The sequence below is a fragment of the Heptranchias perlo genome, chromosome 32, assembly GCF_035084215.1.
Source record: "Heptranchias perlo isolate sHepPer1 chromosome 32, sHepPer1.hap1, whole genome shotgun sequence".
NCBI lineage: Eukaryota > Metazoa > Chordata > Chondrichthyes > Hexanchiformes > Hexanchidae > Heptranchias > Heptranchias perlo.
Window position 1 is genome coordinate 15,395,562 of NC_090356.1, and position 22,709 is coordinate 15,418,270.

At 41.6% G+C, this 22,709-nt stretch overlaps 1 protein-coding gene and 1 long non-coding RNA gene across 5 annotated transcripts in view; both read right to left on the reverse strand.

Annotated features, from left to right (window-relative positions):
• Positions 1–3,160: 3,160 nt before the first annotated feature.
• On the reverse strand, positions 3,161–11,903 carry LOC137301062 (uncharacterized). Of its 2 annotated transcripts, none has more exons than XR_010958223.1 (2): positions 11,640–11,903; positions 3,161–4,496 (listed from the first exon to the last, which is right to left on the reverse strand). It is a non-coding gene; the product is annotated as an uncharacterized lncRNA (long non-coding RNA). The 2 variants fall into 2 exon arrangements; XR_010958222.1 differs by lacking the exon at positions 11,640–11,903 and adding an exon at positions 6,423–6,512.
• Positions 11,904–21,816: 9,913 nt separating this feature from the next.
• Positions 21,817–22,709, reverse strand: part of ppih (peptidylprolyl isomerase H (cyclophilin H)) — a 35,235-nt gene continuing 34,342 nt past the window's right edge. For all 3 annotated transcript variants that reach the window (XM_067970468.1, XM_067970470.1, XM_067970469.1), the window contains one exon: positions 21,817–22,600. In XM_067970468.1, coding sequence (XP_067826569.1) covers positions 22,532–22,600 — 69 coding nt within the window. In that variant the 3' untranslated portion in view covers positions 21,817–22,531. The remainder of the gene's footprint in view (positions 22,601–22,709) is intronic.

Consider the following 22,709-nt stretch of genomic DNA (forward strand, 5'->3'; position numbering starts at 1 on the left):
TGGTGAGTTGTTTCCATTTGCTTTGTGTTGTATTGTTGAACATTTGTAAATGGCTCAATACAGGAGGATTCCACTTCCAATGAAGCTGGAGTTTCATCCCAGAACAGGTAAGCACTGATTAAATCAATACTAAATTTGCATCTATGCTGAAGATATACCTATAGCAGTGCCAGAAAGAAGATGAGATAAAGGGCTAGATTTCCCTATGTGCGTTAGTAGTTGATCAGTTTTAATAGCATCAGCCAATAGGTACATAGCATTTTTACTGCCAGCTTGGCAGAGCCATTCTATACTAATTACCAGTTGCAATACCTAACACCATAGTGATTAAAAGCCAACTGAGCTCATAATTAGGAGAAAGAACAACAGAAGGAAGAATCGCGTACAACTTTGTTATTTCCTAGTGGTACTTATGCTAACTTGAAGTACAGATGCTTCTCGTTTGCAGAAATGACTAATCTCTCATCAGCTGAACCCTGAATGAGGAAGAGACAGTACTCTCACAAGAGAAAATACTTAACACATGGTCAGAGCAGATTTGGGCTCAGTAAATTCACACTCTGGTTGACTTATGAGGAACTACACAGTGATTACAATCTTAATTTGTAATTTAAGCTACAATATTAGTAGCTATCAATTTCTATGCTTCAGTGCTTAATAGGAAATATGCAAGAATCAGTTACTCAACTCACATCACCTACAGCCAGTCACAGTTACCTTATTCAAGAGGGCACATTGTTATACATAATTACATAGAGCCTAGCACCAGCAGCTGGAAACTCAAGGATAGTTTTATCCCATAGTTATGTCCCCTAAGGGTATTGCATGCTACTGGTTACACATATATCAAGATATACACATTTTATCACAATCTCTTTGCATTCTTAAGTAAGAAACTATTTAATTCCATAAATATCCAAGTGATGTGTGGTGACAAAAATATAATCATTCATGTGCGTACAAATTACCTTGGGTCTTTGCACGACTCCTTCAATCTCGTTCATTGTTTCCCATACACTTAAGTTAGATGAAAGGCTTGAGGGTGGGCAGCAGCTATGGGTGAAATATGATTGATAACTCCCCAACTCAACCTTCATAGCTCTTCCAAGGTCTGAGATAATCAAATTAGTGCCCTTCAGATTGCCCACTGTCCTTCAGTGTTCTGCTAAGATGATGTGTAAAATATTTGTTGCACAGCATTGTTAATCAATGCAGTATCACTGCAATCCTAGATTTTTCAGAGGAGAGAATAAATGCCTCCTCTAGGCTGGCTGATGACCAATGATCGCCTGGTTATTCAGGATTCAGCAAAGGCCAGAGCCACAAAGAGGAATTTTACTCCATTCCATACTATCAAGAACAACATAAAACTCATCAAGATAATTCTTTCTGTTCACTTGCTGCAAAACTCTCTTTTGTAAAAAAAAATTGATAGGCAGCATTGTGACCCTGATGAAGCCCCTAACTTATATGTAAAATGTCATAAGAAACCAAAGCAATGTGTACTATGATTCACCTCACGGCTTTGCATCCCTGTCAAAAATGGAAATTATTGAAACTACCGAGAGAGAAAAGGCAAGGTGAATGCTGTGAGAAAACAGACAAAAATGTAATTCTCATTTGGTATTGTATGCACGCTGTATATCTGTGCCCAAGTTCCTGACAGGAGTCATGAGCCACGTGTTCAGGGAATAGCCCTTGTCTCCAAGAGTCAGCTCCAATCCAATGGTCTGGGTGGAAGAGGGGGTATTGCAGACTGGCACACGATGAAGGCATCATGACTACAGCCAGGATATCAAGCATAGACCTGCATAATTCGTTGCCTATGGTCACAGATAAGTTGCACATTTATCAAATGGAATCGCTTCGTGCCGGCACGGGCTTGATGGGCCAAATGGCCTCCTGCGCTGTATCCATTCTATGATTCCTGTTATAGGAGAGGGTTTGGTCTTGTACGGAAGCACCGCAGGGCCACAGGGTGAAGTGATGACCTCCTGCATCTGAGGAAATCCAGCAACTCTTGTATAGCCCACCACTCTCTCCTCCTGCTTGGTAGCCTCCATTGGGAAGGTGATGAATTCCTGGTGCCCAGCAAACAGTGCCTCGGTGACCTCCTTGATTGTAGTGTGCACAGCAAACAGAGTTGTTACTGAGGTCATCTGCTGGACGCTGAAAAGAGCCTGATGCATAAAAGTTCAGGGCCATAATGCCCTTCGTAGACGCAGGCAGTGCTGTAGATGCCCTGGTGCTGGGAAGTAATTCTTGGTTGAGCAGGTGGCCGAGCTCAGACACTGCCTCCCTGGAGAACGAGATCCACCTGTTGTACTGCTCCTCTGTAAAGTTGAGGTAGGAAATCCGGTTCTTAAACAACCTCATGGTGTAAGGCCTCCTCTGCCGTTCCTTCTTTTGTCCTCTTCTAGCAGCCTGTGCAGCCCTCTGCTGCCTTCCTTGTTGCTGCTGCCGCTGCCACCCCTTCTCCTCATGTTTTGGCTGCAAAGGCAGACCAAGCAGAATACCCATGTTCCAACAATGTTGGGAAGGCAGGACCTCCCAAAGATCACTCTCAGAGTTCAGCTCAGTGAAACAGTAGCCAAAAATACCATTTAAAATCACCAAAACACTCTCCAGTAACCTAGCAATTCCAAACTGAGCTTTACCTTAATAGAAGTGAGTATCCTTTTAAGTACCACTTCTGTAGCATAACTGTTAAGGCAATGACTTCCTGGTTGAGGTTAAGACCCAGTGAATCCCAGGCACTAATTTAGCAAACGGGTCCTGATTCAGGCGCAAGACCCTCATTATAATAATAAAATCAAAATTGTGCTTCTTACAGGCAGCCGTCGGAGCCGCCTAATAAAAATCTCAGGAGGAATTTAACAGTGGCCAGGGCACACGTGCAAATCGGGTGTGGGCCATCGTACTGCTAAATTCATTGTTGTGCCTCTTTCATGCCTGAAAAATGGGTGCAATGATGTTGAATTTAGACCCCAGTATTGCTTTCAGTTGTGCTGACTATATGGGAAGTCTGACAAGAGCTATCCTCGAGCTATATGTCGTCATCTTTGGACCTCAATCTGCATATTTAAAGAAGGATCCCGCTCGCTTCAGGCAGGTGCCTTTGCCACCTACTCAAAAGAGTAAACAATTTTACAACACCAAGTTATAGTCCAGCAATTTTATTTTAAATTCACAAGCTTTCGGAGACTTCCTCCTTCCTCAGGTAAACTCAAAAGAGCAGGTTAAAATTGAAGACGGAGGGATCCAGGTGGTAATTCACCCAGTCAATTTTAACTGCCAATCTACCCGGTTTCCACCTGACCAAATTCAAAAAGACAACAGAACAAAATATCCCAAGTGTTCAGTATACTCCATGAAGTGAAATGGACTTTTTTTTTTACAACAATGAATTTAAATATTTGCTCATTAACTTGATTTCAAATACAGAGAAACAAAATACCTTCTTAGCCTAAGGCCAATGCTGAAGTGTCGCACAGTGGGAAAAGCTACTTCTGTTGTACCATCAAAGAAAAATCATAGAAACAAGAACGCTTCATGTTACTGATGTTAATAATTAATACCGTATCAAATTACATGCAAATCCCATTTGGTCAAAAACTGCAAATCAAGCCTCTTATGATTATCAAGCATAACTGATTGCAGGAGAAATAAAGGTAAATATACACGGACCCGCCAATTCAGAGTGAAGCCATTCAATTATTCAACAAAGGAGAGATATGGTAAATTCACCAATCCTGAGCTCCTAGTAGAGATCTGCACTTGAAGGATATGTAGATCAGAGAGTGCGCCAGTTTTCCAATCCGCTGAGAGTCCAGCATGGGCGAAGTTTCCATATTATCCACAATATTCAATCTAAAACTATGTAGACTGGTTAGCATCAAAGACTCCACGATTACTGCTTAATGAAGCAGACAAACAATAACTGGGAACTCAACGCACTTCAAGATTATAGAAAATCACGACCAGCCTGTGCTTGCCACCAACAAGGAAGGAGATTGTGGTGATAACATTAAATCATTGGAAAATCCCCAATCATGTGAGAATGCCCTGGATATTACTCCACAAGGTAAAACCAATGTCCAATTTGATATCTGACAGATATAAATTAATGTTTGAATGACATTAAGTATTAATGACTGTTTAAAAAAATGCAAATAAAGGCAACAATGCATTTACAGAATTAGCGATACAGAAATTAAAGTTTGAAAGTCAGAGGAATGAGGGTGGCACACTACTGCTACCAAGACGTGAAACTCGTGTTCACACCCGCAGTAGAGCAGTTTGTCATCCTGCTGAATTGCCAATCTCACTCGTGCTGTTGTGGGAGGGTCTGAGCTGGGGCCAGGCAATTTCTTATAGGAGGAGGAACAGCTGTCTCAAAGCCCCTTGTGTGCCTCCTATTATCCAGCTCAAGGACAGTATTGACAGAGGCCTTGGAAGAGGCCATTTAGATGCTGTTGGTGCACACCCTCGGGAACCTGTGGAAGGAAGGCAGAGAATAACTTGGGATAAAAATTAGAAGGGTACATACGCTTTTTAAAAAAAAATGGTATTGTTGCACAAGTTCATTCTATATTTTATGGCAGATATCCATTCCACTTCCTTTAATTTCATTCAGTGTTTTCTAATACACTGTCAACTCTGATTGAGAAAGGAAGAAGCACTGAGTAGGTGGTCTCGGCTAAAGAAAATAGTGCAATGAGCAATGAGGCTGAGTTGTTTTAAAGGTAACTAACTGTGTCCTTTATTCATTACAGAGGGGAGGCTCAGAAAAATTGTGAAATTGCATGTGAAAGAGAAGGGAATATATGATTATTACATCATTTAACTTCACTTCAGTACTCATGCTAAAATAAGTGCATGGCTAATTTAGTCCCGAAATGATCCTGATGTGTGAAATCAGCTGTTTCTTTGTGAAAACGCAACAAATCTGACCACAGTAACTTTAACACAGAATGGACAGCGCAGAAACAGGCCATTCAGCCCAACAGGTCCATGCCAGTGTTTATGCTACACACGAGCCTCCTCCCTCCCTACTTCACCTAACCCTATCATATAATTTGTTTTTGTTTTTCTTATTTAAAGAACTGCCAGTTCATAAATACAGCTTTTGTGAGCTTTCCCCAGAGTATTATTTGAACTACAAGGTTTACATATTTAAATTTTGGGTGTGGTATATGAAGGATATGACCAAAAACTTAACTGGACCAGCCATATAAATACTGTGGCTACAAAAGCAGGTCAGAAGCTGGGTATTCTCCAGCGAGTGACTCACCTCCTGACTCCCCAAAGCCTTCCCACCATCTACAACGCACAAGTCAGGAGTGTGATGGAATAATCTCCACTTGCCTGGATGAGTGCAGCTCCAACAACACTCAAGAAGCTTGACACCATCCAGGACAAAGCAGCCCACTTGATTGGCACCCCGTCCACCACCCTAAACATTCACTCCCTTCACCACCGGCGCACAGTGGCTGCAGTGTGTACCATCCACAGGATGCACTGCAGCAACTCGCCAAGGCTTCTTCGACAGCACCTCCCAAACCCGCAACCTCTATCACCTAGAAGGACAAGGGCAGCAGGCACATGGGAACACCACCACCTGCACGTTCCCCTCCAAGTCACACGCCACCCCGACTTGGAAATATATCGTCGTTCCTTCAATGTCGCTGAGTCAAAATCCTGGAACTCCCTACCAAACAGCACTGTGGGAGAACCTTCACCACACGGACTGCAGCGGTTCAAAAAGGCGGCTCACCACCACCTTCTCAAGGGCAATTAGGGATGGACAACAAATGCTGGCCTCGCCAGCGACGCCCACATCCCATGAACGAATAAAAAAAAATATTCAATCAGGAACATTAGAATACACAGGTTAACAATTATGTTATAATTTGGCTGTTACAATTTGCTCACTTTTTACAACTGGCACAGAGATGATTTTGTTTAGATTAGAATGATCACTTAATTTTTATAATTAAGGGAGAAAAAAGGTTATGAGCATCAAGAACCCCTCGTATTTCCTGTTATGGAAGGTGAGCTATCTTTCACCCGTTAGTTGAGATTCACTGACCACCGTCTTGAAAATCTTTGCTTCTGATAAAATATTAAATACATGTAGCTTCTTGAGGCTCAAACAAAACTATCTTAGAGAATGTGGCATGCAGCTAGTGTGCTCTAGAACACAGCACCTTGCAAAAATAAAAATTGGAATAGTGGGATTGATTTGCTGTCACTTGCATTACTTTAAAAGAACTGCTGGTCACTTGAACTCCATAAAAGATGCAAAGGTGGTAAAACTGCCATAGAATTCCCAAATATGAAGGATTTACAGCAGCAGTAAGGGAGAGAGGGTACATTGATACAAAATTTTACACACAAATATAAAAAGAGAGTTAGTTTACCTTGCTCAAATGAATTCAGCTCAAATTCACCACGCAGCTGGGCTGTTTACAGAGATTTGTGGAAAAGCTGAACAAGTGGAAACACGAGAATTCCTCTCTCCCTTACTGCTGCTGTAAATCCTTCATATTTGGGAATTCTATGGCAGTTTTACCACCTTTGCATCTTTTATGGAGTTCAAGTGACAAGCAGTTCTTTTAAAGTAATGCAAATGACAGCAAATTAATCCCACTATTCCAAAATTGTGATGCTGGCAATTTCAGAGCTACACCCACCCATGGTGTGGTCGTACCTGTACCATCACTGGGGAGGGCTGGCCTCACCAAAAATTGCAAGACTAGCCTCTCCCACTAATTGAAATAAGCTCCCAACCTCTAGCAAATGGGCACTGGAAGCCAGGTTGGAAGTGTGATTGGCTGATGGGCAACAGCTTTTAAAGGGCCACTGCTGGCCCCTAAAAGGGACTGCTCAGTTGTGTATTTCCTGAAAAAGCTTTGTGGAAGTTGTAATGGAGTCAAATGACAATGTGGGAAGAACTACGTTTTAGGAAGATGCTTTAGAGGTGCTCAAAGAAGTGTGCAAAAAAGAACAGTGCTCGCTGGAGTGGATACCCACCCTTCAGAGGAAGCAACTACATCTCTAGAGGTGGCGGAGAAAGACAATGGAGAATAGTAGATCCATAGGATATGGATACACAAAGAAAAAATTTAATGATATAAGGACGCCAAAGTAAGTATGCACACTTTACATAATTTATTAATGTTGGAGCTTAGTATACATGGCACAAACCAAAATTATGAGCTACAGCACCCTCAGATGGTGCCAAACAAATTTTCCAGCTTTTTGTACAATTACAAAAAAAAGCTTCAAGACACAATTTCTGGATGGCACACTAACAGCCAGCACTGAGACATACAGGTGTGTTCTGAACCTGCATGCGTGCTGCATTGGATTACACTCACAAGGAGGGATGTGAGCTGGCCAAAGGACTGACTGCCTGGGTGCTCTGCCAATCGTGTGCACTTCCAAGAGAAGGCAGCCTCCAACTACCATGAGTAAATTTGCACCGTTGGTGAAACACAACCACTAAAGCAGCTGACTTAATTTAAGGAGATGCCCAGGGGCATACTTGCCGCTGAATCCATGAGCAGGGTTCTTAATGCTGCTGCAAAGGATGTCAGGAAGGCCTTTTGATCATCCAGCAACTATCTTCTGAAGTCTGATCTAGTAGGTACTTAGAGTGGGGCAACATGCCTCCGAACTCTCCCTCCTCTGAATCCTGTGCATTTTTCAGCAAGCATTACTCCATAGAAATCAAGTCAGGTTAGTTTTTTCCTCTCACTAGTTCAGCAGTACTGAGGCTATATTCTAGGAGGTAGCGAAGAGAGATAATGGTAATAGTAGGTCCATAGGATATGGATACGCATAAAGAAATTTTTTTTATGGAAGCAGGATGCCAAAGTAAGTGTGCACACTTTGAAAAATTTATTATTAGAGCATAGTATACATGGCAGAAACCAAAATTGTGAGCTACAGCACCCTCAGATGGTGCCATAGAAAGCATCTAAACTTTGAACCTTTTTATACAATTACAAAAAAAGCTGCAAGACATAATTTCTGGACGGCACACAAACAGCCTTCTCCTGGAAGTGCACGAGATCCAGATGTTAGAAATTGGCAGAGCACCCAGGCAGTCAGCCCTGTGGCTAGCTCACATCCCTCCTTGTGAGTGTAATCCAATGCAACACGTGTGTAGGTTCTCATGGCAATGCAGGTTCAGAGCACACCTGTATGTCACAGTGCTGGCTGTTTGTGTGCCGTCCAGAAATTGTGTCTTGCAGCTTTTTTTTATAATTGTATAAAACTGTGCAAGGCTACCTCTATCCTTTGATACCTGCCATCACACTTGCTCATTTAAGTTAACTAGAACCGCACCACACATTTAAATTAATGAATGAAAATTGCGTGCCATATACACTTGAATTTACGTTGAACTGCATTTCTTCTTTCTTTACAACTATAAAGGAACTATAATTGAATACTGTGTGTGATACAAAACTGTTGTGAAAATGTTGCTTTGATTAATTCATTGCCCTTAGCATGGTACTGACTCATACCAGACCAGAAGAGTCCCAAGTTCAAGTCCCAATTTCTGGTAATTTAGAAGGAATGGCAATTAGTAGCCACGACTAGTCTCAGTACCGCTAGAATAGTGAGAGGAAAAAAATGAATCTCGCTCCTGATTCTATGGAGTGATGCTTGCTGAAAAATGCACAGGTGAGCGCAGGATCAGGTCTAGGTGTGATGCTGTCTATTACTTGATAACCTTACCAATACACACTGTTTGACCTCAAACAAAGAATGGCCATTCCTGCAAAATACCAAGAGGGCTGCCAGTGTGTATGAAATCATACCCAACATATTGGAAAGCTGCCAGTGTGTATAAAATCATACCCAAGGTACCAAATAATTCATAATTTGGGATACAATTATTGAGCATTTAGGAATGCATGGGTTGATAAAGGACAGCTGGCATGGATTTGTTTTGTTTGCATTTTGGGTTTTTAAATTTGGGCATTGAGTACAAGGGTAGAGAAGTAATGACAAATTTGTAAAAAATAACGTTGATCAAACCACAGAGTATGCAGTTTTCAGCACCCCCATTAAAGAAAGAGCAATAAAGCCATAGAGAGCATGCAGCGCAGATTATGCTATGGGTGAGAAACTATGGTGAGGAGGAGAGACTTGTGTTACCAGGACTATTTCCACTGGAGCAGATAAAGCTAAGAGGAGATTTAATAGATGTTTTAAAATTATGAAGGATTTTGATAGAATAAATAAGGTAAATTTATTTCCTCTGGTTGGGAAGTTAGTGGCAAAGGGCCATCAATTTAAAATTGTCACTAAGAGTGAGGAGAAAGGTTAATAGAAATTTCTTTATGCAGAGGATGGAGTTTGGAGTTGGAGCGTGGAGTTTTGCCAGATGAAATGGTTGAGGTAGAGACCATTGCATCTTTTAGCAGAAAATTAGATAAATATTTGAAGCAGCGGAAGATACAGAGCTACGGGAGAAAGCAGGGCAGTGGGATTAGTTTTGGATTTCTTGAGCAAAGAGCTGGCACAGACACAATAGCCACCTTCTGTACTGTAAACGTATATGGTTCTATGGAGAGCTGCCAGTGTATGCAAAACCATACCCAAGGATAGGTCAACATTTTTCTGTAAGATGGAGAGAAAATTGGGAGGAACTGTTGGTTTATAAAGTGATTAAATGAACAGTTAAGGAATGCTTTCCCACAGAGAGCAATTGAGGTAGAGACCATGGCATCTTTTAAAGGACGAGTAGATCAACATTTGATGCAAAGGAAGATACAGGCTATGGGGAGGGAGGACAGTGGGATTAGTTTTGGATTGTTCTAGCAAACAGCCAGCACGGACACTATGGTCGAATGGCCTCCTTCTGTGCTATAAACTTTTATTTTAATGATTCTATAGCTTCAATATCTATACACTCAATAGACTTCATCAGTTAGTACAGTATGAGGAGCTGAACAGATCTATTTAGATGAACAGATTGCTGTAAAAGTTAAAAGGAATCTGTTTCCTTATGCAAAGCACAGATTGCAAAACTCGACACTAAATGAAAATTACCCTTCACATTATGCAGAGCTTTCCTCCATAATAATGAATGCAAGGATTTTGAATGGTTAGGAAAATTAAATATGCAGATTTATACATGGTACTGACTATAAGGCACTGAACATGGCAATTTACTTTTTGCACATAACTGATAACTTCACAGCTCACAAGGTCGATCAATTAGAGAGGCGCAAATCAAAAATAATTGACGTGTGAAATAAAGCAACAATAGCAAACAGCCAGAGATTCTGAATTTGTTTACAGATGTTCTGAAGGTTCGGTAGAAGCTCTATACTGAACTTTAAAAGAGTGATTATATGCTACTGCTGAGCCTTGCAACAACTTGCATTTATATAGCGCCTTTAGTGTAGTAAGACGTCCCAAGTGCTTCACAGGAGTATTATTTGACACTGAGCCACACAAAGAGATATTAGGAAAAGTGACCATAAGCTTGGTCAAAGGGGTAGGTTTTAAGGAGCGTCTTATATGAGCAGCGAGAGGTAGAGGCAGAGAGGTTTAGGGAGGGAATTCCAGAGCTTAGGGCCTTGGCAGCTGAAGGCACAGCTGCCAATGGTCACAATGGGTCACAGTCACAACTGCTGGTCTTTTAGAAGTATGAAAAGTGTTACAACTCTCCACACATTCTTAGAAATCATAAATTTTCTAAGTTAAAGCACCTGAGCTAGGTACAAATGGAATTAGACTTACAGCACACAGTCCTTTTCACCTATTGCTGGAATGTGAATACACTGGCACATATACCCCTGACCAGTGAACGCATACAGTAAAATGCTATAAGAAATCCCTATATGGATATTAAGTATTTTGAATGGGTAGCGAGATTAAGGAATTTAAAGCTAGTTCCTGTTCATGTGGGATCCAACGTTTACTACCGCAGGGTTCACGGCTCAGGTTCATGACGGGTGTCTGTGGATCTTGGTAGGGGCTGAGGCATGCTGGTGGGTGATAAATCCGGGATCTTGCCGGGGGTCAGGACCACTGGAGACTCGGTGTCCTGGCTGGGCAACAGAGGGGCTTCCCACATAGCACAGGGAAATCCCTTATAGGAAATCCCACTCCCTCATCTTAAAACCTGGGTTCTTGCTGCTATTGGAAGCACTCAAAGTGCTTCGAATAGCAGAAAGTAAGAACTTAAAACCAGTTCCCACTGATGGGGAAAATCTGGCATCAGAAGAAAAACAGCCACAGACCAAATATGAGTGGATTTCAGATAGGCGCAGCTTGGAAATGGGAAGTAGAGGACTGATGAATACAGTGACATCTACCTTTGTAGTTGGGAACTGGGCTCAATCAAAGGTATGTATATATGGAAAGTATGGATAGGTATACGTTAGGTTTGGCAGTGAGGTGTGACAGAAATAACACAGCATCTGCAAGTACATGAAGCGTGATAAATGCACTTTTAAGCTATTAACAGAAAATCACCTGTGGCGCTGCTCGTGGTAAATCAGAGCATACGAGGGTATAAATTCATCTTGGGCAGTGCAGCAACCGTTTCGCTATCGCCTGTTTTATGTTACCGGCAAAGACAGATTTATATCCCACAGTCTCTCTCTTACCCATCTCTGCATCTTCATGTTGCTGATTCTTTCCTTTTCCCTTCTCTTCTCTTTGGCTTCTCTCTGCCTTTTCTCTTCTTTTAGTGCTGGGAAATCAGAAAAGAATGAGGAGGCCATGGGGGAGGGGAGTGAGCAGCAAGAAAAATATGGATGAAACCTGCCAGCAGGTAAAGGTAGCAGAACACAGGGACAGCAGGAGGCGATTATAGGCAGCCCAAGTTGTGAGGCCCATGATGGTGGTGGTGGCAGCGAGGGTTTGAGTGGCTTGGGTCCTGACATTGAGGATGGGCAGGCAAAGGGATAGGAAGGTGTCAGGAAGAGGAGAAACCCAAGTCCATGGAGGTGGCAGCAGAGTTACTAAAAAAATAAATTATTTGAATATTTAATTTACAAACTGAAAACAGGCTTGCAGGGAACACTGGTGCAGAGAAGTCAAAAATAAATACAAAAGGTAAACTTAGTTGCAGTGCCACCTATAGGAACGGAGATGGGAGACAGACCTTGGGGAAGCAGCTGTGCCATTTGTTGTTGGGAGGGTTGAAAGGCAAATATAATGATAAATATACGTGACTTACAGTTAAAAGTAAAACCCATGTGACAACCAGGCATAACAGAAAAGCATGACAAACAAATTATGACACAGGAGACATGCATGACAAACAAATGTGCACTAGGTACAAGACTTTTAATATATTACTCAACGTTGCATCATGAGTTGGAGATTTTATAAGAACAGGGATGTTATGCCTGGTATTACCAGGGGCGCTGACATTAACTTCGAGGACAGCCCTGGGACCTGATGGACCTAGGAGATTGGTATGCAAATTGTTATAGGCCCCTTTTGAACCATCAGACCACAAACTCAAGGGAGCTTGACAGGGTAGAGGCTGAGAGGTTGTTTCCCCTGGCTGGAGAGTCTAGAACTAGAGGGTATAGTCGCAGGATAAGGGGTTGGCCATTTAAGACCGAGATGAGGAGGCGTTTCTTCACTCAGAGGGTTGTGAATCTTTGGAATTCTCTACCCCAGAGGGTTGTGGATGCTGAGTCATTGAGTATATTCAAGGCTGAGATAGATAAATTTTTGGACTCTAGGGGAATCAAGGGATATGGGGTTTGGGCAGGAAAGTGGAGTTGAGGTTGAAGATCAGCCATGATCTGATTGAATGGCAGAGCAGGCTTGAGGGGCTGTATGACCGACTCCTGCTCCTATTTCTTATGTTCTTAAACTCCCCTCAATGTTCAATTCCATCAGCCTCCACCCTTGACCAGTCTGCTGTTCTTGCATCCTCAGTTTCCCCATGATCAACTGGTTCTTGTCTTTATGTTCCTGCCCTAAAGCCTTCAATTTTCTGCTTCTTAAAACTAATGGCTGCAGAATTTCCTGAAATGCACTCCCAGCAAGTTACAGGAGTGCAGAAGTGGAAAATTTAGTGCACTATTAGTCAGTTTGCTGAGCTATAGAGTCTTTAATGGACATGAATTGACATAAACAAACAAAAATTACCTCAGAAATGTTCAAAAGTTCATTGTTTAAATGGTTCAGAGGAGAAAGATTTCTTGAACTGAATTTTCAACAGCAATCAATTCTCTATAAACACTTTGTTTTCTTTTCCATCAATGAAGAAAGCACAATAACAGTTGCTACTGTTCACATGTGTTGCCTCTTACTAGTATTGTTCGTTTGTGAAGAGTTCATGACATAAATATATTTAAAATAATGTGAAATTGTTCCTCACCGCATCAATTCATCTTTGTCAAATAAAATTAGCCCAACTGGCCCTCAAAAGCCTTCACTTCAAACTAGTTAACTACTAAGGAGGCATGCCCAAATCCAAAACCATAAACCTGGAGTTTATGGCATTAACTGCAAGTGTAGTTTAGAATATATAGAGAAAATTAAAAGACTTATAAAAAAGATGGCATTAAACATGAGAGAAAATGAAAGGATAAATCTGAATTAACTGAATGTGGTATAGAAATGATTTACGCTCCAATTTTAGATGGGTTAAATTATTGCAAATGCCAAACAAAAAGTAGTAAGATAATGCAGCTACATAAAACTCGGTAGATCGAATCGGGCCAGGACCTACTCCGTTAATGGTAGGGCTTTGGGGAGAGTTATAGAACAAAGAGATCTAGGAGTACAGGTTCATAGCTCCTTGAAAGTGGAGTCACAGGTGGATAGGGTGGTGAAGAAGGCATTCAGCATGCTTGGTTTCATTGGTCAGAACATTGAATACAGGAGTTGGGATGTCTTGTTGAAGTTGTACAAGACATTAGTAAGGCCACACTTGGAATATTGTGTACAGTTCTGGTCACCCTATTATAGAAAGGATATTATTAAACTAGAAAGAGTGCAGAAAAGATTTACTAGGATGCTGCCGGGACTTGATGGTTTGACTTATAGGGAGAGGTTGGATAGACGGAGACTTTTTTCCCTGGAGAGTAGGAGGTTTAGGGGTGATCTTATAGAAGTCTATAAAATAATGAGGGGCATAGATAAGGTAGATAGTCAAAATCTTTTCCCAAAGGTAGGGGAGTCTATAACGAGGGGGCATAGATTTAAGGTGAGGGGAGAGATACAAAAGGGTCCAGAGGGGCAATTTTTTCACTCAAAGGGTGGTGAGTGTCTGGAACGAGCTGCCAGAGGCAGTAGTAGAGGCGGGTACAATTTTGTCTTTTGGACAGTTACATGGGTAAGATGGGTATAGAGGGATATGGGCCAAGTGCAGGCAATTGGGACTAGCTTAGTGGTATAAACTGGGCGACATGGACATGTTGGGCCGAAGGGCCTGTTTCCATGTTGTAAACTTCTATGATTCTATGAAGATATTGACCGAATTTTCTGAGTACCACTTGATTTTCAGGTGGCCGATATCCAAAAATTGGTGAAAGTACTGTCTGCTGTAAGTGTGCCAAGCTTGGGTCCTGGTGCATTTTCCTGTGGGCAGGACCTGCAGCGGAGGAAAAACCCAATTAAATGGGCATAAAATGCTTACAGCACAGAAGGAGGCCATTCGGCCCATCAAGTCCGTGCCTGCTCTCCACAAGCGCAATCCAGCGAGTCCCACCAACCCCCCCCCCCCCCCCACCAACTCTTTCCCTGTAGCCCTGCAAATTTTTTTTTCCTTCAAGTACTTATCCAATTCCCTTTTGAAGGCCACAATTGAATCTGCCTCCACCACCACTCAGGCAGTGCATTCCAGATTCTAACCACTCGCTGTATAAAAAAGTTTTTCCTCATGTCACCTTTGGTTATTTTGCCAATCACCTTAAATCTATGTCTTCTGGTTCTAGACCCTTCTGCCAATGGGAACAGTTTCTCTCTATCTTCTCTGTCGAGACCTTTCGTGATTTTGAATACCTCTAAGAAATCTCCTCTCAACGTTCTCTGCTCTAAGGAGAGCAACCCCAGCTTCTCCAGTATATCCACATAACTGAAGTCCTTCATCCCTGGAATCATTCTAGTAAATCTCTACTGCACCCTCTCTAAGGCCTTCACATCTTTCCTAAAGCGCGGTGCCCAGAACTGGTCACAATACTCCAGTTGTGGCCGAACCATTGTTTTATAAAGGTTCATCATAACTTCCTTGCTTTTGTACTCTATGCCTCTATTTATAAAGCCCAGGATCTTGTATGTTTAACTGCTTTCTCAACTTGCTCTGCCACCTTCAAAGAATTATGACTTATACCCCCAGATCTCTCTGTTCCTGCGCTCCTTTTAGAAATGTACCCTTTAGTTTATATTGCCTCCCCTCGTTCTTTCTACCTAAATGTATCACTTTGCACTTTTCTGCGTTAAATTTCATCTGCCACGTGTCCGTCCATTCCACCAGCCTGTCTACGTCCTCTTGAAGTTTATCACTATCCTCCTCACTGTTTACTACCCTTCCAAGTTTTGTCATCTGCAAATTTTGAAATAGTGCCCTGTACACCCAAGTCCAAGTCATTTATATCAAGAAAAGCAGTGTTCCTAGTACCGACCCCTGGGGAACACAACTATATACCTCTCTCCAGTCCAAAAACAACCATTCACTACTACTCCCTGTTTCCTGTCACTTAACCAATTTTGTATCCACGTTGCCACGGCCTCTTTTATTCCACGGGCTTCAACTTTGATGACAATTCTATTATGTGGCACTTTATCAAACACCTTTTGGAAGTCCATATACACCACATCAACCGCAATGCCCTCATCGATCCTGTTACCTCAAAGAACTCAATCAAGTTAGTCAAACACGATTTTCCTTAATTAATCCACACTTATCCAAGTGACTATTAATGTTGTCCCCGATTATCGTTTCTAAGTTTCCCCACCACCAAGATTAAACTGTCTAGCTTGTAGTTGCTGGGTTTATCCTTACACCCTTTTTTGGAACAAGGAACATTTGCAATTCTCCAGCCCTCTGGCACCACCCCTGTATCTAAGGATGATTGCAAGATTATGGCTAGTACCTCCGCAATTTCCACCCTTACTTCCCTCAGCAACCTAGGATGTATCCCATCCGGACTGGGTGACTTATCTACTTTAAGTACAGCTAGCCTTTCTAGTACCTCTTCTTTATCAATTTTTAGCCCATCCAATATCTCAACTACATCTTTTTTTACTGTGACTTTGGCAGCACCTTCTTCCTTGGTAAGACAGATGCAAAGTACTCATTTAGTACGTCAGCCATGCCCTCTTCCTCCATGCATAGATCTCCTTTTTGTTCCCTAATCGGTCCCACCCCTCCTCTTACTACCCGTTTACATGTCTATAGAAGACTTTGGATTCCCTTTTACATTAGCTGCCAGTCTATTCTCATACTCTCTCTTTGCCCCTCTTATTTCCTTTTTCACTACCCCTCTGAACTTTCTATATTCAGCCTGGTTCTCACTTGTATTATCAACCTGACATCTGTCATACGTCCCTTTTTTCTGCTTCATCTTACTCTATCTCCTTCGTTATCCAGGGAGCTCTGTCTTTAGTTCCCTATCTTTCTCCTTCATGGGAATGTACCTAGACTGTACCTGAACCTTCCCTTCTTTAAAGGCCGTCCATTGTTCAATTACAGTTTTGTTTGCCAATCTTTGATTCCAATTTACCTGGGCCAGTTCCGATCTCATCCCACTGAAATTGACCCTCTTCCAATTGAGTATTTTTACTCCAGATTGCTCCTTGTCCTTTTCCACAGCTAATCTAAACCTTATGATACTATGGTCGCTGTACCCTAAATGTTCCCCCACTGACACTTGCTTCAATTCCCCAGAACCAGATCCAGAGATGCCCCCTTCCTCGTTGGGCTGGAAACATACTGATCAAGAAAGTTCTCCTGAACGCACTTCAAAAATTCCTCCCCCTCTTTGCCCTATACACCATTACCATCCCAGTCTATATTACGATAGTTGAAGTCCACCATTATCACTACTCTATGTCTCTTGCACCTCTAATTTTCCTGCAAATTTGCTCCTCTATATCCTTCCCACTAGTTGGTGACCTATAGAATACAACCAGTAGTGTAATGGCACCTATATTGTTTCTTAACTCTAACCAAATAGATTCTGTTCTTGACCCCTCCAGGACTTCCTCTCTCCCCAGCACTGCAATATTCTTTTTAATCAATACTGCAACCCGCACCACCCCCCACCCCTCCTTTCTTTCCTGAACAACTTGTATCCAGGAATATTTAGTACCCAATCCTGCCCTTTTTTGAGCTTGGTCTCAGTTATCGCCACAACATCATATCCCCATGTGGCTAATTGCACCTGCAGATAACCAACCTTGTTTACCACGCTTTGTGTGTTTATACACATGCACTGTAAACCTATTTTAGATTTTCTTGTATTCTCTCAGTCTAATCCCACCCAATACCGTACTATTCCTTACTCTAGTGCTACTTGTCTCTCCCAATCCTTTGTGGACCTCGTTTCTCCTTTCCAATGCTACATCCTGGTGTCCATCCCCCTGCCAAATTAGTTTAAACCCTCCCCCATAGCACTAGCGAACCTCCCCGTGATGTCATTGGTCCCAGGTCTGTTGAGGTGTAACCCGTCCGGCCTGTACAGCTCTCACCTCCCAATGTCAGCGGGGGAACATTTAGGGTACAGCGACCATAGAACTGATCCCAATCCCCAGGAATCTAAAGCCCTCCCTCCTGCACCATCTCTCCAGCCACGCATTCATCAGTTCTATCCTCCTATTTCTACACTCACTAGCGTGTGGCACCGGGAGTAATCCGGAGATTACTACCTTTGGAGGTCCTGCTTATTAATCTCATTCCACCAACCTAAAATCTGCCTGCAGGACCTCATTCCTCTTTCTACCTATGTTGTTGGTACCGATATGGACCACAACCTCTGGCTGTTCACCCTCCCCCCTCAGGATGTTCTGCAGCTGCTCAGTGACATCCTTGACCCTGGCACCAGGGAAGCAACATACCATCCGAGAATCACGTCTGCGGCTGCAAAAACACCTGTCCATTCCCCTAACTATTGAATCCCCTATCACTATTGCTCTCCTGACCTTTCTCCTCCCCCCACCCCTGTACAGCTTAGCCACCCATGGTGCTGTGGACTTGGCTCTGGCTGCATTCCTCAGAGGAACCCTCTTCCTCACCAGTATTCAGAACCAGTTAGAGAGTGAGGTGCACCCAGGGGACTCCTGAACTACCTGCGTGGTCCTCCTTATTTGTCTGGTGGTCACCCAGTCTCACCCTGCCTGCATTCTCTTAAGCTGCAGGGTGACCACCTCCTAAAATGTGCTATCCACATAGCTCTCAGCCTCGCAGATATACTACAGTGACGCCAGCTGCTGCTCAAGCTCCAAATCCCGGAGCTCGAGCTCCTCCACTTCAATGCACTTCATTAAAATATTAACTTTTCAGTGTATTGGACGTGCACGCCATTTTCCACCATTCTATCATGCAGGACATTACATGTAAGGAATGCCTACTTGAAATGACTATCAATGAATGCTACAAGTGGTAAGTAAACCGGAGAACATGGAAAGTACACAGTAACATTAAACGTATCAGAAATTTCATAACTGATTTTCTTTATTTTTTCTGTTGGCACTTGGTTCCCATGAGGCTTTGTGCTAATTGTAAATTATTTTCTTCCCCCCTGCACCATTACTGGCACCAATGGGATCCCTTGACTTGTATGGAAGAAAAGCACCATTGGCAAGGCACATTAGGTTGCATGAGAAATGCTCCATGTTCATCTGCCAGGATCCACACACCCATATCTTCAGACCCAGGTGCACATACCTCATTTTGGTAGATGATTAGTGCAGGCGGAAGCTCCTATTCCTGAAGCAAGCTGGCACAGCGAACGCAATGGTACCAATAAGTTATATGCATCCCTAGATAACTGTAATGTTGGAAGCTTGCTCAGAATTACCCCAATGTTATATTTTCAGTGACACTGCAAAAAACAAGAACGATCAAGAGGCAGTATAACCATTTCTATATGCCCTGGTACATCTACCTGGCTTGATGGCAGGGAAGTGTCTTTGCAGGGATGGAGTCATCAGAGGCTGATGCAGAGCCATGCCACATGCAGCAAGGGCATGCAGCCACATGCCACATGCTGCTACCTACAGTATAGGGCTGACAAATCCAGTGATAATAAGTTAACTACATCCTGAAACAAGGCTCTACCTCCTTAAAGCCTTACTGCAATACTGATTTATGGGGATAGTACTGAGGAGAGGCACACATGGCCACCCTCTTGCAACCACCTCATACAGCACCACTTTCCTTTCAATAACCAGAGAGCTGGGTGTTGGGCTATTCCATTACTTGTCATGCAAAGCACACACCTAGAGTTCCTTTTCCTTTCATTTTTGCCTGTCCCTTCAGCCTTCGCAAAAGTTACTTGTGGGCCAAGATACCTTTACAAGCTGTCTAAAGTCTTTCAGAATTTTGTCCCCTTATTATGACATTTCTTTATTTGTCTCAACCTTTTAAATTTCACTTGCATGCAATTTTCCACACCTGCCACTAGTGTACTCCCTACACTCATCCAAATCTGTACTTGAAGCTATGCTAATGAGTTAAGGAAAATTGGGTGCAAACAGCACACTTTTATTTGAGTCTATCTAAAATCCACCAATAGCCATTTTAGCATAAATAATTTCACAATGCAAAGAATATCAAATCTATTAGCTGTCACTTTTTTGAAAGCAGTTAGTAGATTTGAACTCTCGACCAGTACCCATTGTTCTTCCCTCCTCTTTCTTTTTTTTAAAGATATCCAGCATATTCTGTTTTTATTTTGAATACATAGCTCTCGATTCTTTATATTATGCTTCTAATATGAACAATATCAATGTTGAAGAGAACTAGTCAAGAGTTTTTGCTTCAACCCGTTTGAAAGTACTGTATTTATGAACAGCTGTTGTACAATGGGGATGGATGTGTACATCCAGAAAAACTAGAACAGCATTTTATAGGAAAATCTGAAAAATTAAGGTAATATTTCCAGTGTGTTAAACAGAGATCAGCACAAATACATTTTTCAAGTTTTGAGTGTTGAAATGGAAAAGGTGGAAATTAGGCCATCTGTGTAGAATTAAGTAGACCATTCAGAAATGTCACAATCTGCTGCCACACTTGAAACTTGAAAACTCTTGACTTAATTCAGAAAATCTATGCTGAACATACAGAGCACTATAGTAATGAGCAAATATTGAAGTAAGATTGGCCTTGAGGAAGGAAGCAGAATAATTAGTCAATATCTAAATTCACAAGCATCTGTCCACATACACTTTATATTGTTTTCATTTCCTTTTGCAGATATATCGTTCAAGCCAAGATGTAATTTAATTAATTACTTTGCTAAGTGACATTTCTCCATTTGTATGGTTTATATTACTTCTTTCCCATCTTTAAATGTTTGCCAAAATATTACCCCTTCAACAGAAAAATTAATTTTGATGGATTACTTAAAAAGAGCAGCAGTAAATCGAGACCAGGTTACACAGCTGGACCGAGATTCTGAAATTTGAAATCCTGTTATTTTTGAGGGTTTCAGTCAGCAACATTCCAGTTGATAGGTTCCTGGGTCTACATTCAACCTGCACCTCAAAATACTCCATTAAATTTATCAAACATGAGTTGCCTTTACCAAATCCCTCCTGGCTGCCCTTGATTAACGCATGCATTTCTAAATGCTCACTAATTTTATCTCGAAATATGGATTCTAAAAGTTTGTCCCCAACTAATGTAATTCTGTCTAGTCTATAGTTACCTGGTTTAACCTTCTCTTCATTTTTGAACAAAGGTATTAAATTGGTTAAGCTCCACTCCCCATGGCACAATATGCATATTTGAGGAGGACTGAAAAATTGTGGCCAGAGCATCTGCTTAATTATTCTCTGACTTCTTTCAATTGCCTAGGGTGCATCCCATCAGGGCTTACTAACATATCCACCACGAGTCTTGCTTATTTTTTTTTAGAACAATTCCTTTTCGACAGTTATTTCTAACAATCGTTCCATTTCCTCAAGACACTAAGTCTCACTTCCACCATCATTTGTAGAAAACAATAGAAAATATTTAATATCTACACTATACTCCCCCACAATTAGACTTCTTCCTTCATCCCTGAGTGGTCCCACCCTCTCTAACCTTTCTTTTATTGTTTATATGCTAATAAAGGCCAGTATTATTTTCTTTTATATTACCTGCAAGCTTTTTTTCATATCCGTACTAGCCCTTCTAATCTCCCCTAAGTTTTTCACATTTCTCATGGTTTTCTTTAGTATTATTAACAGTAATTTTATTATATACCTCCCTTTTAAGTTTAAGCTTAGTTCTGAGCTCTCCATTTATCTATGGAACTCTTATTCTTTGATGCATCCCCTTTTTGCCTTATGGAAATATATTTATTTTGTACTTTTATATTTGAAGACTTCCCACCACTGATTTATCAGCCCGCTTGTTAACTTTTCTGCCCAGTTATTTTGGGGGCAGATCCCTCCTTATTGCTATCAGTGCCTGTACTTCAATCACAAATCGAAGAGCGAGAATGCATTTGCTGTAAATATCAGAAATAAATGAAATCCAAAGTGCTTCAGTGTTTGCCCATTTATACAGTATTTGAGTTTCAAAACTTCACAGAAAGGACTCCATGAAATGATGAATACTGGGAATTATCACCGGTCACCATCACTAAATAACAGTGCAGTCAAAAGTCATATCTTTCAAATTTATTTGTATACAAAGTCCGCATACGGTTCAAAAGAAATTACTGTGGTCTGAAAAGCAAATATAAACTGAAGCTGCAACTTAAAGTACAATTCACTAGAGCTGCTGAAATACACTTTACATTCCGTTTTGCTACAGCTGGAAAGTCACCATTTTGACAGTAGGTGCAGACTCCTTTTTAAATCTAAAAATCAAGGATTTGAAGTCTTGGTCATTAAAAGGACAGTTAAACCAAGATTATACTTACAAGCAGGAAGGTCACTTTCTGCTGCAGTCCCTTTGTGTTTGTGTCTAGCTGGACAAGTTGCCAGATTTATGAACTGGGTGATTTGGGATCCAGCTGTTCACCAGTGCATCTTTTTGTTCTCGAGAAGATCAGGTTTAAAAAAAAAGACGGGACATCAAATAACTACACCAAATTGATTTAAAAAAAGAGGAAAAATGGTTTTGGAATATCTCATATGCATAGCACATGGCACAGGAATTTCCTAGCTGAGTAGATCATCTCAGGTAAAAAAAAAAGCACAATCTGGTAGTCAAAACCCCAGATCAGCCGTGTGTAATTCTTTAAACCAACAAAGGACTGTCTAGTTTCCATAAACATCGTAACAAATAGTATGTGGGTCATAATGCAGGTTTCTTTACACTTCTTAATAAATGGTGTTGAGGTGAAGACCCACTTTTCTCTTTTGTCAGTTTGCTCTACATTTCTCCACACTGTGCAATCACCACAGGAAGTTTAGGCTTGTTGCTGGGTCCAGCAGGGACATTCTGCAGGCAGAAGATATATAAATGACTAGATAATAAACATGAAAGTTATCCTATAAAACACACTGCTTTATTTTCATAATCACAAACTTAGTAAACTTGTCAATCTCCC